We start from the raw sequence: 26743 nt of genomic DNA, 5'->3' as shown, positions 1-26743 counted from the left end.
CGCTGCAGAATCGCGGCCCACTCTGGGCTGCAGCGAGTCCTCGGCCGCTGGGGAAATACACCTGGGCAGGCGGGGTCGGGGTCAGAGGGGCGGGGGCTACAGGGGGCGGGGCTACAGGGGCGGGGCTACAGGGGCGGGGCCCAACCCACACGAGCCTTGGTCTCTGGGGCTGCGGGATGCTCTCGCTGTACGAGGAGCAGAACGGAGCGTACCCGGATCGCGCACACGCTAGCCGCGGACCCTTCGAAACTGAGTGAGGTGAGCCCAGCCGGGTCGGGTCGCACCAGCTCGGGGGTTTCAGGCACCGGAGTGGCCTCGGGGTCCCCGGGCTTCCCGGACACTGCCCTCCCGGTCGGCGGCGGAGCGGGCATCAGCCCGGGGCTGCCTCCCGGTACCTGGGATGCTGGGACACCTTCCCAAGTCCATTCGGTCCAGCTTTCTGCTGTCTGCCCTCGCCGTGGCCCGGGACGCAGAGCTGGGGCGGGAGACGTTTCTGAGTTACTCAGAAACCGAGTCTGGGGTGTCCGGGGCCGCGCCCCGCCTCGTCTCTCCACCCAGCACCCGCTCATTCCCTTCCTGGCCTTGGTGAGACGCGTGGACCTGACCGCGATCGTTCCTTTTCCCCTCTGGAATGTTTCCTCTGTGGTGACAGAGGTTGCAGAATGTAGCAAACACTTGAAGCGGGTTGGTTGGGTTCTCTCCGGCGGCCTCAGCGCGGGCTGCCCTGGGGCAGACGTGGCTTCGGCCACAGCAGCCGGTCTCTCGGCGCGGGGTGGTCAGGGGCTGCAGAGTCGCCCCCCGGGATGAACGCGGGCCTGGCGCCCAGAGCCCAAGGCTTGGGTTCCATCACTGAGGTCTAGGGGATAGTTGACGTCGGGAATGGGCGAGAGGGGTGCAGTAGAGAATCATGAGGGACTCCGGAACTCCAGAGAATTCTTTTAATCCTTCCTCCCCGTGTGGCATTGGACAAGTTGCCTAAACTCTGCACCTCCGTCTTCTCCTCTGTGCCTCATGTAATAATAATGGGGATTAAATAAGGTAATGTGTGAAAAGAGTAGGAGGAGGAAGTCTGGGAGTAGAGTAAGGGGTCAATAAATGATAGCTGCTATTATTTCTGTTGTTCGTGCTGTTGCTGTTGTTGTTACTGTTATTATTATTATTATTTGAGGAGCAGTTTGTAGTTAAAGGCATGGTTTCAAATCCCAACTCAGCCACTTTCTAGGGTGACCTTGGGCAAGCTACTTAACCTCTCAGTGTCTCAATTTCATGTGTATAATGGGGGAAATTATGGTGCCTATCTCAGAAGATATTTGTGGAAATTAAATGAGTTAATACCTGGAAAGTGCTTAGAAGAGTGAGTGCTGGGTGTCAGCTACTAATTCTTCCACAGGGGCATCATGTTTAATCAAGCAGTATAACCTAAAGGTAGCTACAACCTTGCTTTGTTTATAAGTTGAAATATTATTTGTGTGAACATGTATATGTTTTATGCTGTGCAAGATGGGTTCCCTTCTTTCACCTGTGGTTTCACTAACATTGGTGGCTGATCCACTGGGGTCAAGGTAGTCCTGGATAAGGGGCTGATGGGGCAGAGGGACCCCAGGAGTTATCTTCAGTGAGAAAATGGAGGGTTTGATGACAGAAGCTTCCAGAATCACAGTTTCTGTTGAACGTTCACAGAGGAGAAAATCTTCCCTGGGTTGCAGTTTTATTTGACAGGAAATTGTACCTGGATCTAGGTTTCTTAAAACAAACTCTTGCTAATTTTTGCTTTTGGATTGTAGTGAGAGAGGAGATGAGGATGGGCAATATTTTAAATGATAAAACACAGTAAATCACATTCCTCTTGCCAAGAGGCTTCTTGCATAATTTTGAGGGTCAGAGATCACAGCAAGATCATATACGTCTGTGGAGGGCTAGAGTGGGCTGGCTGCCTTTGGATGTCTCACCTTCCTTCCACAGCACTCTACATCCTTGCCATCATAAACCTGAAACCCACTAACATCATTAACTTGAAAGCCTCCCACCTTTGCCCCAGCTCCCGATTTTGGATAATACCCCATGGGTTCAGGGTGGAGGAAAAGTATTTCCTCAATGCCAGAATCCTGCCTGAAGAATGTGATGGGGCATGGGGACTGCCCTGTATATCCTACTCCAAATTCGAGTATATCCTAATTTGCCGCTGTCACCTACGGTAGGCATAGGAAACAGAGTTTCCATATTCCCCCTCCCCAGTACCAGTGCTCACCAATACTAGTGTTAGGAAGTGGCCACATTACCTACCCAGAGTTTGGGAATTAAATAGCTCAGGATTCCATCTCTTTCCACCCCCCACTTTAGTCCCATGGACTGTTAATTAACTGTCTTGGGGAGGGGGCAGCACCCAGCACAATACCGGGCCCCTCAAGGCATATACCATGGTGATAAAGGCTGCAAGATTCCAATCCAGCGCCTCCACTTACTAGCTGTGTAATTTTGCACAAGTTACTCCTCCTCTCTGAGCTCACTTTCCTCCTCTGTAATCTGGAAGTAATAATAGTATGCCTGCCTTACGGCATTGTTGAAACATGAACTGAAATATATAGAGAGATTATATATATTTGGAGAGAGATTGATTATATATATGATATATGCAGAGAGAGACTGTATGCATTTTTGAGGCTAATGAGACTATATATTATTTTAGTTCATTTTTTAAAAGATTATTATTTCACATTGTAAAGTTTCTGTAATTCAGGGGCAGCATGTATATTGATGAACACGGTCATTTGCTTTCCAACACTCTTCCCCAGACAAAGTTGTTATTAAATCAACGTGTACTCTCCAAATTCTCTTAGAATCAAGGAAATATGGCATGGTGCCTGGCAAATATTAAGTGGTCAATATTTGTAGGCTATTATTATATCAGGTGCTCTAGAAACACTAAGGGCTTGACAGTAAAGAGAAGTGAAACAGAAACGAAACAGAAACACTCCACTTGCAGTAAAGCAGCTGAGAAAAGGCTGGGAAGATACAGCTGGGCTGGGAAGGGACTGGACATGATCTAGGGTGGCTGCCCGGAAATTCTCTTGGCAGATTTTATCTGTTAGAATCGATTTGCAAGGTGCTTGCTCTGTGCCAGACGCTGAGCTGGGCACCAGAGGGCAGGGCGAGGCAGGAACGATGCCCTAAGGAAGGCAAGCTAATGGAGACACTAAGATCAGACCCCTCGATGCTCTAATCACGATGGAGCTTGATAAGAGGGGCGTGGAGGCTGGTTGGGATGGGGCTGCCCAGAGAGTTCCTGCTCCAAGCACCTAGGGGGAAGTTCCTGCAAACCGTGCAGTGATTTCACAGGTTACACCTCACCCAGCCTCCAGAGAGCTTGGCCTGGGGGCCACAAGAGAAGGAGGCAGCTCTTTGGCAGCTGTGGTGGCCCAAAAGCAAATATCCTGGAGCAAGGGTCAAGGCCTCAAAACAGACTGTCCAGGCCAGAGGGAAAGAGGAAGGCAGCCTCTGAGGACATGAGGGCTGGTGTTTCCCAGCGCCCAGCCTCCGGGCTCTACCCACTCACCTGCTTTTTTTTCTTTGCCCCTCCAGCTTGCCTGCCCCGCCAAGTCCCATCTTCACCATGGCTGCTGGAGAGAAGATCAAAGCCAAAATCAAGAAGAATCTGCCCGTGAGGGGACCTCAGGCACCTACCATCAAAGAGCTGATGCGGTGGTACTGTCTGAACACCAACACCCACGGCTGCCGCCGCATCGTGGTGTCCCGTGGCCGCCTCCGACGCCTGCTCTGGATTCTGTTCACGCTGACAGCCGTGGCCCTCATTTTCTGGCAGTGTGCCCTCCTCATCTCATCCTTCTACACTGTCTCTGTCTCCATCAAAGTCCACTTCCAGAAGCTGGATTTTCCTGCTGTCACCATCTGCAACATCAATCCTTACAGGTAAGAGGAAGGAGGAGGGACAGGGAGGGGGGTCACACCCCCTCCAGGTGCCAATGCCCCTCCCAAAGGTGACACACTCCAGCCTGCAATCATGCTTTTTAGAAATTTGAATTCATTGCCAGTGTTGGGAAACTGCCCTCTCCCAGGTTTGAAATCTGTACCAAGGTTTCAGTCCATCAGCTACTTCTCAGCATGGGCTAGCTCAAGGAAGGTAAGAGAGGGAGGCTGCAAGGATCACTTTTGCTTGGTTGAGCCTGGAATGAACTAGCATTCCTTCTACCCTGGAGATACACACACACACACACACACACACACACACACACACACACACACACACAGCCCAGCTTAGCCATTTCCCCTGAGCTCTCCAAGCTCACACCCTCACTCTCTCCTGAATGTGAGCTGGAGGCTGACTCAGACATGACACTTAGGTGACTTCCAGAAGCATCTCAACTCATCTGAGCGAACCCAGCCCCACTAATTGAGATCACTGGGCTCTGGGCAGGATCAGCCCTTGGTACTGCCCAATTGTCTGCTGCAGGACCTGTTCTAAGTGGGTCATTGGAATCCTTCTCAGGATTATTGAAAACTGATCTGTGAGACACATCGGAATCTGGCAGAATTTGTCAGAGCAGGTGTGAGGGTGGGGAGAAGGGAAGAGCAGGGGCGACTCTCTCGCCCAGAGTCATCAATGAGTTGATGGCAAAGCTCAACATCAAAATCAGGTCTAAACTCATCCTCCACCTCAAAGTCTGTCTTTCTTTCTCCCTTCCTTCCTTTCTCCATCCCTCGCTCCCTCCCTCCTTTCCTCCCTTTACCTCACCCTCCCTCCTCCCCACCCCGCTCCTTTCTTCCTTTCATCCATTGTTCCATAATATGTTACTCAGCATCTACAAATCGTCATTCACTTTGCTAGATTCTGGGGCGTGGAAGTGAATGACCCAAACACAGCCTTTGTCCTAGTGCAGCTGATGTTGTAGTAGAGGATTGAAATATTAACAAATATAATTACACTAATACAATTAATAACGGTGACCATTTAACAGCATATATGTGTGTGTGTATATATATATATGTGTGTATATACATACATACACACAGAGATACATGGATGGATGGATGGATGGATAGATAGATAGATAGAATAAACTCATTGACTCTTGCCAATAACCCCATTTTACAGGTGGGGAAACTGAGACACAGAAAGGCTAAACGGCTTGTCCAGGGTCACACATCCAGAACCAGAATGGGGAACTGGAACCCAGGTAGTCTGGCTCTGGAGTTTATACGCTCAGTCACTATGCTGTGTGGCCTGTGCCCCTAGCAAGGGAGAGAGAGAGTGGGGAGAGTTAAGAGGGAGGCCAGGACCATTTGGTATTGTGAAAATTAAAAGATGGTGTTGTTATACTTCATGTAGTCAACTCCCAGATCATGCTTCTGTGTCCTTGGGGGCTGTCAAGGTAACAGTTATACCTCTTCCCTCCCAGCATTGATTCGAGGAGAACCCATGGGCAGGGGCAAGTATGCTGGGTCGAGACAGAGCCCGCCCCCTGGGGAGACTCCTGGTTAGCAGTTATTTACTTGTCTTCACTGTGGCTGGTTTATGGGAGGCACCTGACAGTCACCACTCCAGAAATGCTGGTTGGGGCAAACTCATCAACACACTCTGAGAGCAAGCAGACAGTGGTGGCAAAGGTGAAACCACAGGAAGCCACACAAGGGTCATATGGGAGCCTGCCCCATTTACTTGAGCCAGTGGTCACATTGGAGGGGGCAAATTATAAAAGGCCTGGTTTTCTTGGCCAAGTGCTCTGGGGTGGTGGGCACAGGCTGACGCACATCGATGGAAAGCAGCATGGGGTAGTGCCAGCTTTCTGCCAGAGGGGTTTTCCATCCCTGACTCCCCCTTCCCACCTTGACAGGTACAGTGCCGTGCGGGACCTTCTAGCTGAGTTGGAACAGGAGACCAGAGGGAGCTTGAAGACCCTGTTTGGCTTTTCAGAGATTACATCTCGGAAACGCCGAGAGGCAGAGTCCTGGAGTTCGGCCAGGAAGGGCACAGGGTCGAAATTCCTCAACCTGATCCCACTGCTGGCCTTCGAAAAGGGTGAGACAAGCAAGGCAAGGGACTTCCGCACAGGACGGAAGCGGAAAGTCAGTGGCAGAATCGTTCACACGGCATCAGACGTCGTGCACGTCTATGAGTCCAAGGGCTTGGTAGGATTCCAGCTGGTAAGATGCACATCCTCACGGTTTCGGGGAATGGGATGGGATGGTGTGTCCAGGGAGGTTTCTCCTTTGCCATTAGCCCTATAGTCCCACAGGAAGAAACACACTCAGTTAGGGTGAATCAGCTGCGAGCAACTGAAACTGATCCAGGCAATCTTAAGATTAAAATGTCTTAGAAGGTAACCAGTAGCTCATGGAGGCCTCTTGAAGGACAGAAATTAGGGAAGATCCAGGGATCCCGGGGGCAAGAAATGATGAAAAGTCGTTTCAGATACTGCTACTGGATTAAATAAGCTTCAACTGTTTTCAGTCTTTTTTTAATCCAACCATAAAGATGGATTCAGATCCCATTTGGGGACTATCTGATTGGCCAAGTTTGGGTCAGCTGATGGCTCACATAGGGTAGGACATCTTGATGGACAGTCTCAGCTGACTGTATCCAAAGGGTGGAAGGAAATTCTACCAAAGCCAAATTGGGGTGCAGATACCAGAAGGAAGAAAATAGAAAATGAGCAGCAGAAACACAGTGTTCCCAGCAGCACTTGCCTTCATGAGGTGCTAAAGCTTGACTTCTCATCTCTCCTTCTTGGTCCCATTTGAGGGACTCTGAAGAAGCAGCCATTCACCAGAAATGAATTCCATTGTCTTCCTGGCCAAACTCAGCCATCACCCTCCTCTCTGTGCCCCAGCCACCTCTGCAGGATGAGAACTACCTCCACTTGATAGTCTCGGTTGCCGATTGTGAGACTTCATGGCTCTGGTTGCAAATCCTGGGGGAAAATGGCCCTTTCTCTAAATCACTAAGCCTTTTTGAAGTCTTCCTGGATCCTTATATAAGATAAAGTTCTCCTTGATACCAAAATCCATCCTTTGGTGTCCATCTTTTTTTTTTTTTTCTTGCGGTACGCGGGCCTCTCACTGTGTGGCCTCTCCCGTTGCGGAGCACAGGCTCCGGACGCACAGGCTCAGCGGCCATGGCTCATGGGCCCAGCCGCTCCGTGGCATGTGGGATCTTCCCAGACCGGGGCACGAACCCGTGTCCCCTGCATTGGCAGGCGGACTCTCAACCACTGCGCCACCAGGGAAGCCCTGGTGTCCATCTTTTAGGAGAGTTTTCAAGTCCTGTGTGATGAGAACATCTGGAATATACCACAGTTTCCCTATAAAACTCTCATTATTATGTATTTTAAATGCTGGTCCTCCCAACTACCATGTGAGGTGGGGAAGGATGGTATTTTGGTCAACATTTTGTAGGTGAAATAATGGATAGGTAATGCCTTGCCCAAGATTCTGCAGAGAGGTCGTGGCAGAGTCTGGGCTAGAATCTCGATTTCTAGACTGTTGACCCAATAAGAAATGGTGAGAGTTGGGTGGGAACTCAGTAGCCATAATCAGTCAAAGCCTGGATGTCTGGGGACCCTGAAGAAGCTGATTTTGCTTCTCGCTTGGTAGGGAGTCATGAGAGTGAGGCTCTATGTCCTTCCTTACTCAGCCCCTTCTTGGTCCTTGAGGCTTGAGAATGATGTATCCCAGGCCCCAGAAGTGAGAAGAAGCCCATCCTTGCCCCAGATATCCCTCCTGTTCCCCTGAGTGTTTGATCTAGAGTTTCAGTTCCTTACAGTCCTTCTGAAGGCCACTGGTAGGGCTGATAGTTCCATCCTGGTGTCTCCTCCTATTCACAGTGTTCAAATGACACATCCAGCTGTGCAGTCTACACCTTCACCTCGGGGGTTAATGCCATCCGGGAGTGGTACAAGTTGCACTACATGAACATCATGGCACAGGTGTCTCTGGAGAAGAAAATCAACATGAGCTACTCTGCTGAGGAGCTGCTGGTCACCTGCTTCTTTGATGGGGAGTCCTGTGATGCCAGGTCAGTAGGGGAAGGCTGCTCTCGCAGCTCCAAGGACCAGCGGCTCTGAGTGCTGGGCTCCTTGCGTGCACCTGAAGCTCAACTAGAGGTCTTGGGAGCAACAGGTGCTCTTCTCACTGACCATGACTTTTGGAAAACGACTTATACAGGAGCTCAGCTCTAGAGTCAGTGAGGAAGGTGGAGATGGTGTAGAGTCAAAATATCCTTAAATTCATTAAATTACTCACAGAAACATAGTAGTTGATGGTGGACATATAACCTTGTATATTACTATCACCCATACCAGTGAGAACCACTGATCTAGTACAGGAAGGAAAGAAGAAAGGGAGGAAGGAGAGAAGGAAAGAGGAGGGAGGGAAGAAAGGTCTATGTACAGATGTGTGAACTTTCAGAACTTTCCACCTTTAAGAAACACTCAGATTCCTGGTAGAGACTGGGCAGTCATGAGACATTCTAGAGTGTTCCTGCTTATCTGAAGTGCTTTCTTCATTCTTTTGAAATACTAAGCCTTTCTATATGTTAATTGATATATTGACCCTTGCGAAAACTGAGTGATTGGAATCGTGTCTCCCTGAAGGATGGGTTCTAAAGTCAGTATAAGGATGCATATGATGTAATTCCCTTTCTGGGGATCATTTGCTAGGAATTGGAATGGAAAAAAGTCAAGTGTTGGCTGAGAAATTCAAGAGTAGAGGAAATGGGGGGCAGATATATTGGCACAAAGAATGCCGAGTCAGGATGGAGATGGAGGTGAGAAGATTAAGAGGGAGAACAGAAAGCAGAGAGCAGTTCTACATCAACAGGTGTCAATTGGACGAGGGGCCTTGTTTGTCATCTATCAGAGGAAAGATGGGGGAAGTAAGTCCTGTCTATCATCCACTGTCCACAAAAGAGAGCTGGCCCATTAGCACTGCCCATTGGGACTTCAGCTCAGGTGCATGAGGGGAGTTCCCAGCACGGCCCTTTTCTGACCTGTATTCTCCCCCCTGATAGGAACTTCACACGTTTCCACCATCCAATGTATGGGAATTGCTACACATTCAACAATAGACAGAATGAGACTATCCTCAGCACCTCCATGGGAGGCAGTGAATACGGTAAGGGAATCTGCACCAAGGAGAACCTGGGGTGCTCTAATGGCAAGCATGCTGGCAGCAGGACAATTGGGGATGCTTTAGGCCTTCCAGAGATGCAGGTTTGCCCCACCTGGCCAGAAACTTGGGGCACAACTTTTCTTCTTGCAGTGTTTCCATCAACATCCATGTCGGTTCTTTCCTTCTTTATCAGAGTCTGTTTTTCTTTTTGACATCTCCTCTTTGCTTTCGAGAGAGCAACATGGACAACCCTGGGGTTTCTTCTCCCAGGGAAACCACTCGGGTTTAAGCTTGTAACTGGAGTGAGTAATGCTGGGCAGGCAGCTTCCAGATGGACTTAAATCCAGACGTGCTGAACAGGAGATTAGGGGAGCAAACACACCTTTATCTTGGTTAAGATGACAGATTCTGGAGCCAAAACCCAGCTCAGCCACTCACTGTGTGACCCAGTGCAAGTTACACCCCTTCATCTATAATGAGGGAATAATAGTAGTATCGATGATACAAGGTAATTGAGAAGACAAAATATAAAAAGCACTTAGAATAAGACCTGATACACACTGTATTAGTTCGGTTGAGCTGCCATAGCAAAATATTACAGATGGGTGACTTAAACAACAGACATTTATTTTCTCACAGTTCTGGAGATTGGAAATCCATGGTCAAGTTGCTGGCAAATTCAGTTTCTGGTGAGGACTCTCTTGCTGGCTTGCAGTTGGCCATCTTCTTTCTGTGTCCACACATGGCCTGTCTTCTGTGGAGAGAGAGAGCTTTGTTGGCTCTTCCTCTTCTTAGGAGAACACTAATCCTATGGGATTAGGGCCCACCCTTATGACCTCATTTAACCTTAATTACCTGCCTAAAGTCTGAATCTCCAAATACAATCACATTGACTTCAACATATGAATAGGGTGGAGGGGCAACCTGCGGAGAGACACAAAATTCAGTCCATAACACACACTATACACACAATAAATGCTAGATGTGGTTGTCATTACTACCGTTACTACCATTACTACCATTGCTGCTGCTACTACTATCACCACCAATAATTACTACCTCCAGTATTAGTATTACTACTACTCTACTACTGTGACTTTTGTAGAGAAGGCAGGAACTCAACAGACTGGACTGGTTTACCTACAAAAGGAATTCTTGAAAGGTCCTAAACAAATTGAACATGATTTGATATATAGATATACTCCTACAAGGAAAGGCAAGATCTTGTCATGGAGGAAAACCTACCTGGACACCTCATCTTTGTTACTGTATTCTCTGTGTTCTTACCAAATCTGCAAGAAACCATAATTCAGGGCACACACGTCAGTGGGAAGAAGAAGTAGTCTGGGAACTGTTGCACAATCCTGGCTCTGCTGAATGTGGGCTGTGTGACCTTGAGCAAATCGCTTCCCCACTCTGGGCTTTGTTTCCTTTACTTACAAATAGAAGAAGTCAGAATAACTCTCAAAGTTCTCTTCTTTCAACTCATATAGGCCCTGCTCTCATTTGTTTACCAAATGTTTATTGAGTGTCTTCTGTATGCCAGGCCCTCTTCCAAGCCTTAGGGACACAGTGGTGAATAAGACAGATGCCATCTCTGCTTTCAGGGAGCTTGCATTTTGTTGCAGAGAGACAGATAAATGAGTGAACAAGCACATAGATATTATCTGGTTATCAATCCTAGCGAGCGCTATGAGGAAAACACAGCAGCGCAAGGGTAGAGAGAGTGGCTGGGGCTGAGATGGGGGGTTTATTTCAGATAAGGAGGTCCAGAAAGGCCTCTGGAAGGAGGGTTATTTAAAGATGGAAAATACGCATTAAGGTCCATGGAAGAGCATTTTGGGCACTAGCAAGTCCAAGGACCCCAAGAAGGAAATGGATTTGGTGTCCTGCAGAAACAGAAAGAAGCCCAGCCTGCTTGGAGCTTCCTGATGGAAGGGGAGAGTGGAATGAGGAGGGAGGCAGCATCATCTCCCTGAGAGCCACAGTCAGGTTGCTGGACTTTATTCTATGGCATCCCCGTGTATGCGATGAAATGCCACTGAAGAGTTTCAGGCAAGGGAGTGACCTGATCTGATTCCTGATTTGAAAAGGTCCCTCTGGCTGCCGGGCTCAGATTAGACTGCAGGCGCAAGAGAAAAAAAAAAAAGAGTGGGAACAGGGAGAGGAGTTAGGCCAGTGATCAGATTCACCATTGGTGTCTCTCCCTGAGGGTTGAAGCAGCCACAGTTCTGTGTGTCCCTTTGGGTGCCCAGCAGAACTCCCCATCTCAAAGAACCACATGGAGATTCGTGTCTTGGGCAGGGTAGTAGTTTTCCTTATGCTTAGCAAACCTGCAGTGGTGACACTGTTTCTGAGCCCTATTTTGGGCTAAGCCCTGGAGACAGAGCAGTGAACAAGTCAGGCTGGAGTTTCCAGTCTCACCTTTGTCTACCTTTCACTTGTGGGAAATGCCTGGGTCTTGGTTTTGAGAATCTCAGAGCAGTGGGAGAGGTAGGCTACCACCAGGGAACGTTCTCCTGGCTTTTGACCACAGCAGGCTGCCTTATCCTCCCAGGGCTGCAGGTCATCTTGTACCTAAACGAAGAGGAGTACAACCCCTTCCTGGTGTCCTCCACTGGGGCTAAGGTGATTGTCCATCGGCAGTTTGAGTACCCCTTCATCGAGGATGTGGGAACAGAGATTGAGACGGCCATGGCCACCTCCATAGGGATGCACCTGGTAAGAGAATTTTCTGATTCCCGTCGGCTTGGTGAGGAGGACAGATTTTGTTGAAGGATAACCAGTGAGGTGCAGCTTATGGAAAAGACTGTTGGTTTCAAAAGGAAGCATGGTCTAGTATTTTCCAATGGTTACCCCAGTGGTCATTCTAGTAGTTATACTAAAGGCTGTCTTTGTATCTTTTGTATAGATGAACAAGGACAGGATGCCATTTTGGATAAGAATTGAAGGAACCTTCCTTGTTCCAGAGACAAATGTCAGCATTTATGGAACCTGTGCTGGTCAGACACTAACTATGTATTTGTCACTAATATAAATAGAGCAGATTAACACCTTTCTGGGACACCTAGAGGCCACTGGGGCATGTAAACCACTATTGGAAAGTCATTGGGCCATCAAAGGTCTATTTGGACCATCCTACTTCCATCAGTTTCACCTCATTTACCGAGAGCCACTTCCCTCAAGTCTTTGACCTTTTCTGACCTCAGTAGGTGCTGAGAACACTCACATCTGTCAACGAAAGCACATCTGGGCTGCAGACTCCAATCCCTGAGTCAGTCACGCCCAATGGAAGCACAAGGGCAAGGCGAGGAGTGTGCTCAGACGCCCCTGGCCATGCTTGTACAGTCTCTTGTTTGCAGGCCTGGGGTCTTTTTATGCCAGTCTCTGTCTCACTCTCTCACTCTCTGTCTCTGTCTCTTGCTCTATCTAATAGAATAACTATTAAGTACTTATTTAAAGGGAGTATATGCACAAAGTAAAAAACCCAAACAGTACAAGGAGCCTACCATGCAGGTGTATCTCCCTTCTATCCCTGACCTCTGGTTCCCTCCTTCCTCTGCACGGAGACTATCGCTGCTGCTTCTGTGTTTCGCCAGGGATGTGATAGTCTGCTTCAAGCATGTGTGTGTGGGTATAGGCATTTCTCCTTTCATGCAAATACAAAATACTGTTCTGCCCCATTTTTCTTTTTTTTTTTTCATTTTAACATCTTTATTGGAGTATAATTGCTTTACAATGGTATGTTAGTTTCAGCTTCACAACAAAATGAATCAGTTATATATATACATATGTTCCCATATCTCTTCCCGCTTGCGTCTCCCTGCCTCCCACCCTCCCTATCCCACCCCTCCAGGCGGTCACAAAGCACCGAGCTGATCTCCCTGTGCTATGCGGCTGCTTCCCACTAGCTATCTACCTTACGTTTGGTAGTGTATATATGTCCATGCCTCTCTCTCGCTTTGTGACAGTTTACCCTTCCCCCTCCCCATAGCCTCAAGTCCATTCTCTAGTAAGTCTGTGTCTTTATTCCTGTTTCACCCCTAGGTTTTTCATGACATTTTTTTCCTTAAATTCCATATATATGTGCTAGCATACGGTATTTGTCTCTCTCTTTCTGACTTACTTCACTCTGTATGACAGACTCTAGGTCTATCCACCTCATTATAAATAGCTCAATTTCGTTTCTTTTTATGGTTGAGTAATATTGCATTGTATATACCTGCAACATCTTCTTTATCCATTCATCCGATGATGGGCACTTAGGTTGTTTCCATCTCTGTGCCCCATTTTTCACTTGATACTATGGCTTGGAAATATTTCCATATGAGTACACATATAGATTCTGCCTCATTCTTCTTAAAGACCCATAATAGTCCATTGTGTGGGTACGTTATTGAAGCAAGTTGATAGACTTGAGACTGTTTCCAGGTACAGCTAAAAGCAATGGTGCAATGTGAGGTGTAGTCATCGATTGCTTCCTAGAAGTATATCAATCAGTATGCATATTAGCCAAGTTGTCCTCCAATAAGGTTGTATCCACACGGGTGTTAACCAATTTTTAATCTTTGCTAACCTGTCAAGAAAAAAATGGTATCTATTATAATTTTTTTGGTTTGTTTGTTTGTTTGTTGTTTGTTTGTTTTTATGGTACGCGGGCCTCTCACTGTTGTGGCCTCTCCCGTTGTGGAGCACAGGCTCTGGACACGCAGGCTCAGCGGCCATGGCTCACGGGCCCAGCCGCTCCGCGGCATGTGGGATCTTCCCAGACCGGGGCACGAACCTGCGTCCCCTGCATCGGCAGGTGGACTCTCAACCACTGCGCCACCAGGGAAACCCTATTATAATTTTTGACAGTCATTCTTAGTGGCATTTTTTCACCTATTTATGGAGGAAAAAAAATCTCCTTGTGGACTCTTTGTTCATGCCTTTGTTTATATCCAACCTCAGTATCCCAAATTAAACATATTAGCCCTCATCCCTCACAAATTTTTCCTCCAGCGCAGTCGTTTCCAAACTTGTTGATCAGTAGATTCAGATCTACTGAATCAATGTCTCTGAGAGATGAGCCCAAGGATCTGTATTTTTACCAAACTCCAGTGGTCATTTCAAGAGGCCACAAACTCAGGAACCTCAGCTTTAGAAACCTGAGTAGTTCAGAATGAGAGAAGAAAAGTGTGTCTTCCTAAGAGAAAGTAAAGCTATGATGACACCAAAGCTTTAGCACAGCCATAAATGATGGCTTCAGAGTGGGTTATAAAGTGATATGGTGGGCATTGGGGATTGTATATTTCTCCATCATCTATTCATTCAACAAGCATTTTCTGAGCACATCCTGTGTGCTAGATGCTGGGGCTACGTCCGTGTCCCCGGGACTGTCGCTGTCCTTTTAGAACTTAGGGTCTAGCAGAGAGAATCCATAACAAACAAAAAATTGCACAGGTGATTAACTCTAATCATCATAGGTGCTAAGAAGGAGAAATACAGGATGCATGAGAGCATATCACAGAGATGCCTGATTTAGGGCTTTTTAATAGGGAGAAGAGGGGAAGTTCAAGGGGTGCTTTCCTGAGGAAGTGGTACTTAAGTTGAGACAGCAGAGAAGATAAACTGGCATCTGTGGCTTCGGTGCCTCACCATGTCCCATCAAAGGGCAACCCTGGACAAGAGAAAACAGCAGGATGGTACCATCTGTGAAGCCGTGTCATTTAGTGGCTTTGTTCAATGTGGGAAATTTGTTCCAACATGAGAAGTGTTGTGTACCAGCTTGGGCTGTGTGAATGCTGATTGCCCAAGGAAAACTCTTGAGCCCCAACCTGCTCGAACTGTGGTTTGAAAAGACTTTAAGTTACTATCATTTTTTTTTTTTTTTTGGCCTCACCGTGTGGCATGCGGGATCTTAGTTCCCCAAACAGGGATCAAACCCATGGCCCCTGAATTGGGAGCACGGAGACAACCACTGGGCCACCAGGGAAGTCCCTTTAGCTTACTACTTAAGGAGCCAGGTCTCTGATTCTTCACTGGCAGATTACAAAACTCCCAGATCAGAATAGCGAACATTTTGATCCAGCATTTCTCGGGCAGCTTTATACCTTGAAAAAGCACCTGGGATTTGCAGCACATTCTTAGCTTCTGCCTCTCACAGTGTCTGCGCACTTAGAGCTTGGGAAAGTACAAAAACTAAGGAATTGCCCTCTGGTTTTCTTCCCTGAGCTTAGAGAAATATCCATCACACTGTTAAGCAAATGTTCTCTTTAGCAATGATGGTAAACAAAGGCATGGGTCGGTCTTCTGCTACACTTAATTTGAGATATACTAAATCAAAGCCACAGAGCAGGGTCAGGAAGCTCTAGTTTTGACTTATGAGCATTTAAAACGACAAAAAACTAGGGATTACTGAGAGGTCACCAGAGAACCACTAGAATAAGTCCAAACAAACTAGACTTCCTTTCTTATTTATTTTTTATTTAGTTATTTATTTCCTTTCGATAGGCATGTTAAACTGGTAGACTCAGTTTGTTAGGCAGTTGGTTAACTAATCTTCCTTCATTCACTGAGGCATGTGTGTCCAAAGTACTGGATATTCAGAGACGGATACAACAGAGCACCTACCTTCAAAGATTCACCTTTAAGAGAAGATAACATACCTTTGCAACGCAAGTCCAAGCTCTGTGAGAACAGGGACCTTCTCTATCTTGTTCCCAGGCTCAGTTCTTAGAACATAGTAGATCCTCAGTAAATATTGTTGGATAGATGGATGGGTGGCTGGGAGCCAGGACAGAAGCTTTTGGTGAAGGCTTTCTAGGTGATGGATTCTTAAAGGACAATTGTCAGGCAAATAGTATCAGGAAAGGCTAGTCCAGACAAAGGGCATAGCAATTACAAAGGGGTCGCAGAAAGGATTTGAAGCCAGGTAGTGAGTCGTTCTGAAAAACCGCTTTGGCTGAAGTGCAATCAAGATACTGGAGACAGTGCAGTATTTACAGTAACGCTAGAAGGAGATGATGAGGCCCTAGCTGAGGCGATGGCTGTGGGGATGAGCAGAAGTGAATGGATTTGAGAGGTATTACAAGCAACAGGGTTTGACAACCGAGGTCACTGAGGAAAGGCCAGGGGGAGTTAGATTGATAGTTAGGTTCTGGCTTGGGTAGTGGGGTGGATGGAAGCGTCAGGTTCTAAATTAGGGAAATACAAGAAGGGTAGGTTTGGGGGAGAAAAGAACCACTTCAGTCTGGGACATACCCAAGTTGTTGTGCCTTTGGGAAATCAAGGTGAAAACGTCCTGCCAGTAGATGCTGTGAACCTGGAGCTCAGGAGAAAAATCCGGGGGCCACAGCGGGGTTGAGGGTGGGGTTACACCTAGCATAATTCTAGACTTGGAGAGGAATGCCATCACCCAAGACCTGAGACAGAATGCAAATGTTTAAGGGCTGAGCAGAAAGAAAATGGAGAAATAGAGGGACCAAAGTAGCAGCAGAAGCTGGAAAGGGTTGGTGTCAGAGAAACGAAGAGGGTTTCCAGGAAGGTGTTAGCTAGGGTGCCAAACGCAGTCGAGAGGTCAAGCAAGGTAAAGGGCAAAAGCTGTTTGGTTGGGCAGCCAAGAGGTCATCGGTTCTCTGCCAGAGCAGTTTTCAGTGGACTGAGTGGAACAGAAACCAAAGTACAATGGGTTGGATCACGAATGAGAGATGAGGAGGCAGGCAAGGGCAAATCCACCCAGGGGAGTGTGGAGCCAGGCCCCGGAGAGGGGCGAGACTTCACTGTCATTGCGAACCTTACTGTACATTTTTTTTTTAAGATCTATTTATTTATTTTTGGCTGCGTTGGGTCTTCGTTGCTGCGCGCGGCTTTCTCTAGTTGCGGCGAGCGGGGGCTACTCTTCGTTGAGGTGCACGGGCTTCTCATAGCGGTGGCTTCTCTTGTTGCAGAGCATGGGCTCTAGGTGCGTGGGCTTCAGTAGTTGTGGCACGCGGGCTCAGCAGTTGCGGCTCGCAGGCTCTAGAGCACAGGCTTAGTTGCTCCGCGGCACGTGGGATCTTCCTGGACCAGGTCTCGAACCCGTGTCCCCTGCATTGGCAGGCAGATTCTTAACCAGTGAGCCACCAGGGAAATCCTCCCACTGTACATTTTTATCTTAAAGCGTGCACACACTTCTCTTCACAAGCATATGTATAACAGGGATTAAGGGCTCAGACTTTGGAGCCAGACAACTGGGGTCCAAACCCAGCTTTGCATTTTGATTGTGTGATCTCTGTGTCTCAGTTACCTCATCTGTAAAATGGGGATGATAATAACGTTACTGCATAGTCTGGTGAGAATTCAATGAGTTGATTCATGTGAAAATTGAAAACAGTGCTTGGCATGTATTGGGTGCTCCAAAAATATTGGCTATTTACTATACATTTTTTTTAAGAAAAGAGATGTGAAGGAAAGGAAGAATATTTGAGCCAAAAAGAGGGGTTAGGGAAGATTTTTCTTGTCCTCGTGACACCCTTCTGAGTGAGATATTGAGTAAGATACTGATCTGTTCCATACAGTATATAGAAAGTACTAATTATTTGCCATATGTGTTGCAAATATCTTTCCCAGTGTGTGCTTTCATTTTGGTTTTCATTATGCTACTCTTTCACATGCAAAAACATCAGATGTTTACATGGTCAAAATCTTTGTTTTCTTCTTTAGTCATTATGTTTATTGAGGATTTTCCCTCCTTGAGATCAGATACTGAGCTGATTTTCCTTCCAGTTATTTTATTATTTCATTTAATAGTTTAACCCACTAGAATTTTATTTCTGCAGGATGTGAAATGCAGAATTCCTCCAAATTCTTAACAAGTAGTCCTAACTTCATATGTTGCATAATTCTTTTTTCCTCCATTGATTAGAAACATAAAAATAACTTTTATAATTATTTATATCTATAAATTATTTTATAACATTACAAATAACTTTTATAATTTATTACAATTTAAAAACAGGACAAAAGAAAAAAGAGTTAAAACACCCATAATTCCACCTAGAGCCTCCTGCTGCCACCTGGGCTTTTCCCTGGCACAGTTCATACCTTTAAAGAGGTGAGCTAAGGACTCTGTGCAACTGCCCTCCCCCTCCAGGATTCTCAGAAGGAAGCAGATAGGACCTCATTTTGATAAAAATGAGTCCTGTTCCCACATACAACACGTGTGCACACAGACAACTAATCACACCTACACATACCTGTGCTTGCCACACACATATCTATCTATCTACCTATCTATCTATCCATCTAAACTTGCACACACTCTCACACACACATACATATATACCCATTCTCATTTTTGGGTCCCTAGGGGTCAGGACAGAAGCCGAAATGTTTCCCCACGCTGCCCAGATCAGCACTTCTGGTAAACCGACAGTGAAGTGGGGGAGTGAAAGGCGGCGGGGGAGAGAGAGTGAGAGCAAGCCAGGGCTCTGTCCAAGTACATCTAGCTGAGGCTTTGAGAAGCTAAAGACCTCTCTTCCCCTCTCAAAAGGCCATTGGCCCCATCTGCCCCAGCCCCAGGTGTTTCAGGAAGTAACCTGAATAACCCAGGAGCTCTGAGTTTGATAAGCAGCGTCACAAAGTAAAGGGCCATCGAGTACTCAAAAAGTGTAAAGATCACAATATGGCTTCTCACAGTCGGTTCTCTGGAAGTGGTCCATGGCCCAGTTCTCAACGTAGAAAGAGCCTCAGCCACCTGTACCAGCTGCACAGGGCTTACCTGCGTGGACGGACCCTCTCCCCTAGATGCCAGGCTGTTGAACTCTCCCCACAGGCAGGTAGAGCCCTGTACCTAGTAGCTGACGCTCTAGGCTCTGTGGACATCCTGGGCCTGGGGGCTCCAAGGGACATCCGATCAGGGAGATTGCTGCTTGGAGAAGCTTAGAGGGTAGCACTGAATGGAGGTGTCCTCGAGGGAAGCCACTGCTTGGCATCTTGGTGCCCAGATCCCAGCCCAGCCCTGGCATGCACTAGAGGCTCTAAATCAGTTTGCTACCCAGCTATTAGAGGAATGAAGTAAGTCTGTTTATTCTGTACTGACGTGGAAAGACACTCACTCTTTATTATTAGTGAGAAGAGGACATTGCAGGGCAAAGGGAATGTGTGATGTGTGTCTGGATCTCAGGATCGAGATCTGACCTGTTGGAGTGGGTACCCTGAGGGAAGAGAGGAAAACAGACGGCTACTTTCCTCTCTGCTTCTTCCGTTTAAACGTTTTCAAATGCGCACTTTTGTCCCGGAGGGCAAATTAATTTGCAATTAATTGAGGGAGACTAATGGGTCAACAGATGAATTATAATACAAACAGAAAGAGATTATAGCCACTTGAGATGTCTGTAGTTTCTACCTGTGCCAAACTTCTTGATTCCTTCCCCCGACCCAATCACCTTTTTCTCTGTGCATCCACTCTTCAAAGGAAAAAGAATTTTCTTCCCTCCCATAAATCTGCCATCCATTTGCCCTTTACCCTCCCCATTTCATAAAAGACAAAACAAAACTCTTTGTACACACACACACCCCAAATCCTAGCTATGATATGGTCACAATATATTCAGTTGTTTTCCCCCTTGGGAGACATTACCCTTTTTTTTTTTTTTCTTAATTGGCTTGCCTGGATTGTTCCTTTGCAGTGACAAATATTAAGCTAGAACCAAACATAGTAAGCCATAATAAAACATAATTTAATAAGGCTTTCGAACAGTGAGTTACGATGCTCTTACCTCCTCTGATCAGGGTATCATTCTGCCCTGCTGGGTATTCTTTGGTCCTCTCTAAGAAAGTCCATTTTTTCAAGTCAACTTCTGGGACCAGAAGACAAGAGGGTAGGAAATGGGTCCTTCATTGAGACAAGGACCCCGCGCAGCACAGTCACTGCTCATCTTTCTAATCCCTCCAGCCCCTCCCCATGGATCCTCCAGTGGCTCACTACATTCTGAAAACCAAATCCAAACCCAAATTTCTCAGCACAGCATAGGACGCCACCATGATTTGGCCTTGGCAACCCTCTCTGACCTCATCTCCAGCGACGGCTCTCCCTTGGAGCACGTTCCGGCCGCCCTGGCCCTCTCCCACCTCCAGCCTTGCTGCTGCCTCTGCTTAATCCTCTTCCTACCTTTCTTGGCAAGTCCAGCTCTTTGTTGCCATTCCATGTCGAGCCAACCTGTCTTCTTCTCAAAGACGTCTTCCCTAATCACTTTTGGAAAGACTGCCCCCTCCTCCCAACCCCTCTAGTCTCTACCCAGTTTCATCGATCACTATCAAAAAAGATCCAGAATGATTTATTTGCTTTTTGACCATCTGTCTACCCCACTAGAATGTGAGCTCCACAAGTGCATGGAACTCGTCTGTTTTGATCACTGTGGGTTCCATAGTGCCTAGAATAGCATCAAGCTCCTAGTAGGTGCTCAATAAATATCTGTTAAATGACTGACTGGGTAGCTGCTCAGCTCCTCGAAGCTGCTAGAAATGCCCCTTGTCTGGGTCCTGGGGGAGATCAGGGCTGAATGTGTGCTGCTGTGATTACAGACGGAGTCCTTCAAGCTGAGTGAGCCCTACAGCCGGTGCACGGAGGACTGGAATGGCGTGCTGATCACGAACATCTACAACGCTACGTATTCCCTCCAGGTACAGGCTGGAGGCAGCACCCAGCCCCGGGTTGTGGCCTGGACCCAGGAAACAAAGTTATACATAGGCTGGGGCGTGTCTGGGACTGGGAACTGTGGTTAGAATCCTGGGGTTCATCCAAGGACCTCAAGAGCACATGGTGCCAGCTGGTTCCGGTCCTCTTCAATCCATCTGTAACCAGAGCTTAATTGATTCATCGAGGTTTGCATGGAACAGAATGTACAGCTGAGATCCACTTCCTAAATGGGCCTTGGCGAGCGAGGGACAGGAGGAGGAAGCAGTCTGGGAGAGGCACTGGGTGAGGGGTGCCCTTCACCCACTGATGGCTTTGGGCAACTTGTGTGCTCTTCGGCAGTCATCAGGGCAGTTTGGATTGGATCCGGGGCTGCTAAGTGGCAGCTCCCAGGTCCCTTCCACCCTGCTCACCTGGTTTTCCTGGATGGTGTTTAAAAGTCAGGGAATTTCACAAGAAAACCCAGATTTCTAGCTTCTCCTGAAAAACAAGGTCTGGCAACATTGGGCCCATATTCCTACAGGATAAACAGTGGGTGGAGTGGCCTTATCAAAAGAGACATGTTCTCTGGTTCCCCATGATCTCCACCACCTGCTAGTGTACTACCTATGTCAACCCTTGAGTGAGATCACCTGTTACACTGCCTCCTGTTCTGGCAGTCTGCCCTTCGCCTCCCACCATGACACTAAGAGAGCCAATGAGAATCATCCCAGCAGAACAAAAGGACCACGTGCCCTGAGTGCACTGAGTCCACTAGCTTCCACCAGAGCTGAGCTGAGGGGTGGTGGAGACACTGAGTGAAAAGAGACCAGTAGTCAGACAATGTCTGCTTTTAAGAAATAGAAACACATTCACACTGACTTCAAGACCAAAAAGAAAAGTGGGGGGGTGGGGGTTCAGCTCGTTGGAAAGATACTCTGGATAATATTTAGTGAGAAGCTACCATTTACAAACACTTTACATCTTTCAATTCATACTCACAACAACTTCGTGAAGTAGGCCTTGTTATACTTATTTCAAAAATGAAGAAACCAAAGCATCAGAGAGATTAAGTAACTTGCCTGAGGTCACACAGCTGGGAGGTAGCACAGCTGATATTTGAATTCAAGCAGCCTGCCTTCCGAGCCCACACCGTTAGCTTTTATGCTGTAAGCTTCGTGGATATTATGATCCCCAGGGATCCAGTCTGGAGGGCTTGGACCTGAGAATCGGAAAGTTGGGGGCTGGGTTTGTTTCTCTGTTTCTTAGCACCTGCTCCAAGTTTCCCACTTATATCTGGGTCAGCACTTACATGATGGAAAATGACCGCCGCAGCTCTAGCTCAACCTGGCATCCACATCTGTTTAAATTCCCAATAAATTTTCTAGCTTTGTCCCTGTGGCCCAGTCGGCTGTGACATGAGGGGTACATTATGCTGTCTGCCAAGGCTGTGGGAAGCTGACCCTCTCCGACTGAGGGATGTAGGGAGGGGGTCTCTGGCATCCACGTGCAAGGAGGTTAAGGGAATTCCTGGGTCTTGTCTTTCAGATCTGCCTTCACTCGTGCTTCCAGGCAAAGATGGTGGAGAAATGTGGGTGTGCCCAGTTCAGCCAGCCTCTACCTCAGGGAGCCAACTACTGCAACTACCGTCAGCACCCCAACTGGAGTGAGTGAGACCCACCCCCGTCTTGCACACCCCAGGAGCGGGGTCAGCCCAGCCCTGGCAATAGCTAAGGCGCTCCCGGGACCCTGCCCCTATGGCCTTTGGCCTGAGGGAGATATTGATAGAGAGACACCAACCAGTTTCACTCCTGTCGTGAAGCCTGGCTTGAATTCTACTTTCTGATTAAGGATCAAATGCTACACCCCAGCTTGTGCTAAAACCTTGACCACCTCTGTCAATTCCAGGAGGTAGGAACTATTGATAGTATCCTCTGACAGAACAGGTAACTGAGGCTCAGAAAGGTTAAGCAACTTGCCCAAGGTCACACAGCCAGGGAGCAACAAAGCTAGACCCAAAGCAAGGGCTGCTAACCTGCCCCCGACCCCAACTCAAGTTCTTAGCTGTGGCAGTATTCTGTCTCTCAAAATCACAAGCCAGAAATTGTTTCCAGAGAAACAATTTCTGTAGAAAGTGGAAGGTGAAATCATTAAAAGGAGACTATGGGGGTACCACTGGAAAACCCTAGGAAGGGTCCTGTGACCCCAAAGCTCATGCCACCCTGCACTCTGTCCCTCAGTGTACTGCTACTACGAACTGCACCAGGCCTTTGTCTGGGGAGAGCTGGGCTGCCAGGCGATGTGCAAGGAAGCCTGCAGGTGAGTGGACCCAAAGCAGTGGGATGAGCAGGGCTGGGCTGGGCCAGGCCACCCACCCTCACTCCATGCCCTTCTCCACGTAGCTTTAAGGAGTGGACGCTGACCACCAGTCTGGCGCAGTGGCCATCTGAGGTTTCCGAGGTGAGTTCTCTGTCCTCTCTTCCCCCTGGAGCCCTCAGCCTGGAGCCTCATGTCCTGATTGTGTCCTCTGGCCTCAGGGGTGATCCACAGGGGAGGCCTGGGTCAGGGGCTGGGGCTGCGAGGGGAGGGCAGACAGGCTGGCTCTGGTCTCTCCAGGCATCCCCAGGCCACTTCTTTCTCCACCACAGAAATGGTTGCTGTCTGTTCTCACTTGGGACCAAGGCCAAATAAAGAAAAAACTCAACAAGTAAGTTGACCTCCACCCTGCTTCCTCTGCTTCTGCCAGCCCCCGCCCCAGCCTCCTCACTTGACTCCTCAGTGCCAAACGCTCTCCTTTTCATTCATTCATTCATTCATTCATTATTTCTTTATGCAACAAATATTTACTGAGTTCTTATCATGAGCCAGGCCCTGCTCGAGGCCTGGGGCTCTCAAACTTTTTGACCATGACCCACAGTATGAAAATACTTTTTCCATTGTGGCCCATTGAATACATAACTGAAATAAAATTGTCATGAAACAGTACTCCCTTATGATGTACAATGCATTCGGGCTGCTTCTCAAATGTTGCACACTCGTGTACCAAACCAATTGTTTACATCCATCCCAGTTGGTCACAGCACAATTCTGAATGATTAGTGCCCATATCAGTTGATAAAAATTTCGAATCTCTCTGTGGATGCAATCTGATCTTTTCTATTTCATTTTGTAAAAGGTACTGGTCATGACCCAGTAAGTTTATTTCATGGCTTCCCGATGTATCTTGAGCCACTTGGAAAAATACTCCTTTGAGCCATGCAGCTTCTAATTCCACTTGAATTTTCCACATCGAAATTCACTTCCAAGGGACCTTTAGCAAAAATCAGCCAGGGCAGAGTTCAGGGACCTCAGCAGGTGGAGACAAAGATGGGAGAGGGTGGGGGGATTGCCGTGTGAACCCACATCTCTCTGGGCCACTACTGTCTCCACAGTGCCCAGCCCTGGGCCAGATCTTTCTAGGTTTGAATACCAGCTCTGCCAATCATGAGCTGTGTAGTCTTGGGCAAGTTACTTATCCGATCTGTGTCTCAGTTGCCGTATCTGTAAAATGGGTACTATTAAAACATACCTGCCTCATAGAGTTGTTGTGAGAATTAAATAAGTTGACACACATAAGGTTCTTGGAACACATAAGGTTCTTCCAGTGCTTGGCAACACAGGAAATGGTCAGTAAATGCTAGCTGTTATTATGGTTGTTATCATTATGACCTTACACCCAAGCTGCCTCGCTCATTTACATCACTCGCCTGTCTCCCGTACATGTTTTAGACTGCAGTCAAACAACTACAATGTCAAGGTTTAATGAAGAACATTGTGCTGTGGGAATGCAGCTGAGGGAACTTAGTCTACAGGTGGGGAAATGGTTTTTGAGTGAATGAATGAACCAGCCCCAGGCCAGAGATGTGCTCTGTGGTGCAGAAGGAAACCCAGAAACCAGGTTCTAAGACCCTGTGGAGCTCAGAGCCTGGTCCGTGCTGGGGGCTGGGCAGGAGAGAGAGAGCCACGCTGAGAGGCTGTCCATCTGGTAGAGTGCAAAGGCCTCCAACTCACCTCGGCCCCGCCTATTGGAATCTTTACAGGACAGACTTGGCCAAACTTTTGATATTCTACAAAGACCTGAACCAGAGATCCATCGTGGAGAGCCCTGCCAACAGCGTGAGTGGCTTCCTCCTGGGACCTGTCCCGGGTCTGCGAGTGTACACATCTGCCTGGCCTTGGGGAGCAGAGTCAGATGGTGGGGGTCCAGCCTGAGCTCGTAGGGTCACCAAAGGCCAACCAAGCCTCAGACCAGGCAGAGTAAGAGGGGACAGGAAGGCTGCCCCCATTTTCCCCAAACCTGTTCGGGGCCAGGGCTAGCCAGTGACTCCCTTGGGAACTGGGGTCTTTGCATGAAGCCAACTTGGCGGGGGTCCCTCCTGATAGTCTGGCTTGGCCTCCCTTGCAGATCGAGATGCTTCTGTCCAACATCGGTGGCCAGCTGGGCCTGTGGATGAGCTGCTCCATCGTCTGCATCATTGAGATCATCGAGGTCTTCTTCATCGACTCCCTGTCCATCGTCGCACGCCACCAGTGGCACAAAGCCAAGGAGTGGTGGGCCCGGAGACAGGCGTCCCCCTGCCCCGAGGCTCCGCCCAGCCCTCAGGGTCAGGACAACCTGGGCCTCAATATAGACGATGACCTGCCCACTTTCACCTCTGCCTTGTGCCTACCTCCAGCCCCAGCAGCCCAGGTGCCGGGCACGCCGCCCCCCAGATACAACACCTTGCGCTTGGAGAGGGCCTTCTCCAGACAGCTCACAGGCACTGAGGTGTCAGCTGAGTCCTGAGGTAGGCTGGGGAAGAGAGACCGAGCCAGGACCACCAGCCATGGTCTGAGAACGTAGACCCTGTCTCCTGCACACAGAGCGGATCCTCTGCACCCCCTCTGGGCTTTTCAGAGACATTGACTACAAGTCTACTTTGAACAAGGTGGGGCCTGGGCATGCGCAAGGGACTGTTGGACCCCACCCAGCAATGCTCGCAGCCGCCCAGGATGAGCTAGTTCCTGCAGCCCAAACCCTTAGGACATCTGCTACCGAGACAGATGGGGCCGAGGAAACGCGGCCGGCCTGGACAAAGGCCAGGAGTGAAGCCTAACAGAGTTCTTCGGAGAGAAAGACTCCTCCAAAGCCCCGAGCTGGGGGTTCCAGCCACTCCCCCAGCCTGGGCTGGGACCCAAGGATGTGACCTTAGGTGTCGAGGCCTGACAATCACTGCCTGGTGCCAAAGATAGGAAGGAGGAAGCTTCAGGCCTGGAGCTGGAGCCGTTTGTGAATAAACTGCTTAGTCACTGACATTGGGGCGAGGTCTGCTCTGTACCCTGAGGCGGGAGTTGGCCCACAATGCTCGGAGTGTGTGGAGGGGAAGGGTACACTGGAGGGAGGCCTGGGGGGTGTGACAGGAGGTCCTCACTCCAGGGGGGGTGTGGGGCCTATTCTGGGCAGCTAAGCCAGTGCTCTGGGCCCTTTCCCCAAGCAGAGAAGGACCAGGGAAAGAACACTGTTGGACACTGCTGTCCAGTGGTAGCCTGAGCCATAAGGGATTATCTCCTGATAACCCGCTCAGCTGCTCCCCCTCCAAGGCAGACCCCGTACCCCCACCAACGGCCTGAGCCTCACCAGCAAGCCAACCACGGGGACAGCCGCCTCCTGGCGTATTCACACCTCCCAGGGAGATAATAGCTAACATGTATTAAGCGCGTAGTAGGTGCTCAACGTCAGCTCGAGGGCCATGTTCTGGCTCCCGTGCTAAGCGCTCACAGAGATGGGCATAGGAGACTGCAAATGACAACACACAGGCCAAATCCCATTTTTGCTTGTGACCTAAGAGTGAGTTGGATGGTTTTTGGTGGGGTTTTTTCACTATTATTAAAAATATCAAAAGAAGGACAGTTTGTGACCTGAAAATTATATGCAATTCAAATATCAGTGTCCGTAATAAAATTTTA

General features: G+C 48.3%; 1 protein-coding gene across 1 annotated transcript; it reads left to right on the top strand.

The window, feature by feature from the left end:
* Positions 1 to 137: 137 nt before the first annotated feature.
* Positions 138 to 26743, top strand: SCNN1G (sodium channel epithelial 1 subunit gamma). The gene is made up of 13 exons (XM_030871475.3): positions 138 to 258; positions 3580 to 3927; positions 5850 to 6159; positions 7839 to 8029; positions 9023 to 9126; positions 11681 to 11844; positions 20668 to 20766; positions 22307 to 22424; positions 22999 to 23077; positions 23161 to 23218; positions 23407 to 23465; positions 24838 to 24913; positions 25203 to 26743. The coding sequence occupies exons 2-13, from the start codon at positions 3611 to 3613 to the stop codon at positions 25581 to 25583; spliced, it is 1956 nt and encodes a 651-aa protein (XP_030727335.1). The 5' UTR covers positions 138 to 258; positions 3580 to 3610; the 3' UTR covers positions 25584 to 26743.

Source organism: Globicephala melas, chromosome 15 (genome assembly GCF_963455315.2).
Source record: "Globicephala melas chromosome 15, mGloMel1.2, whole genome shotgun sequence".
NCBI lineage: Eukaryota > Metazoa > Chordata > Mammalia > Artiodactyla > Delphinidae > Globicephala > Globicephala melas.
Note: the sequence above shows the minus strand (reverse complement) of the source record. Positions and strands in the feature narration are given on the sequence as shown.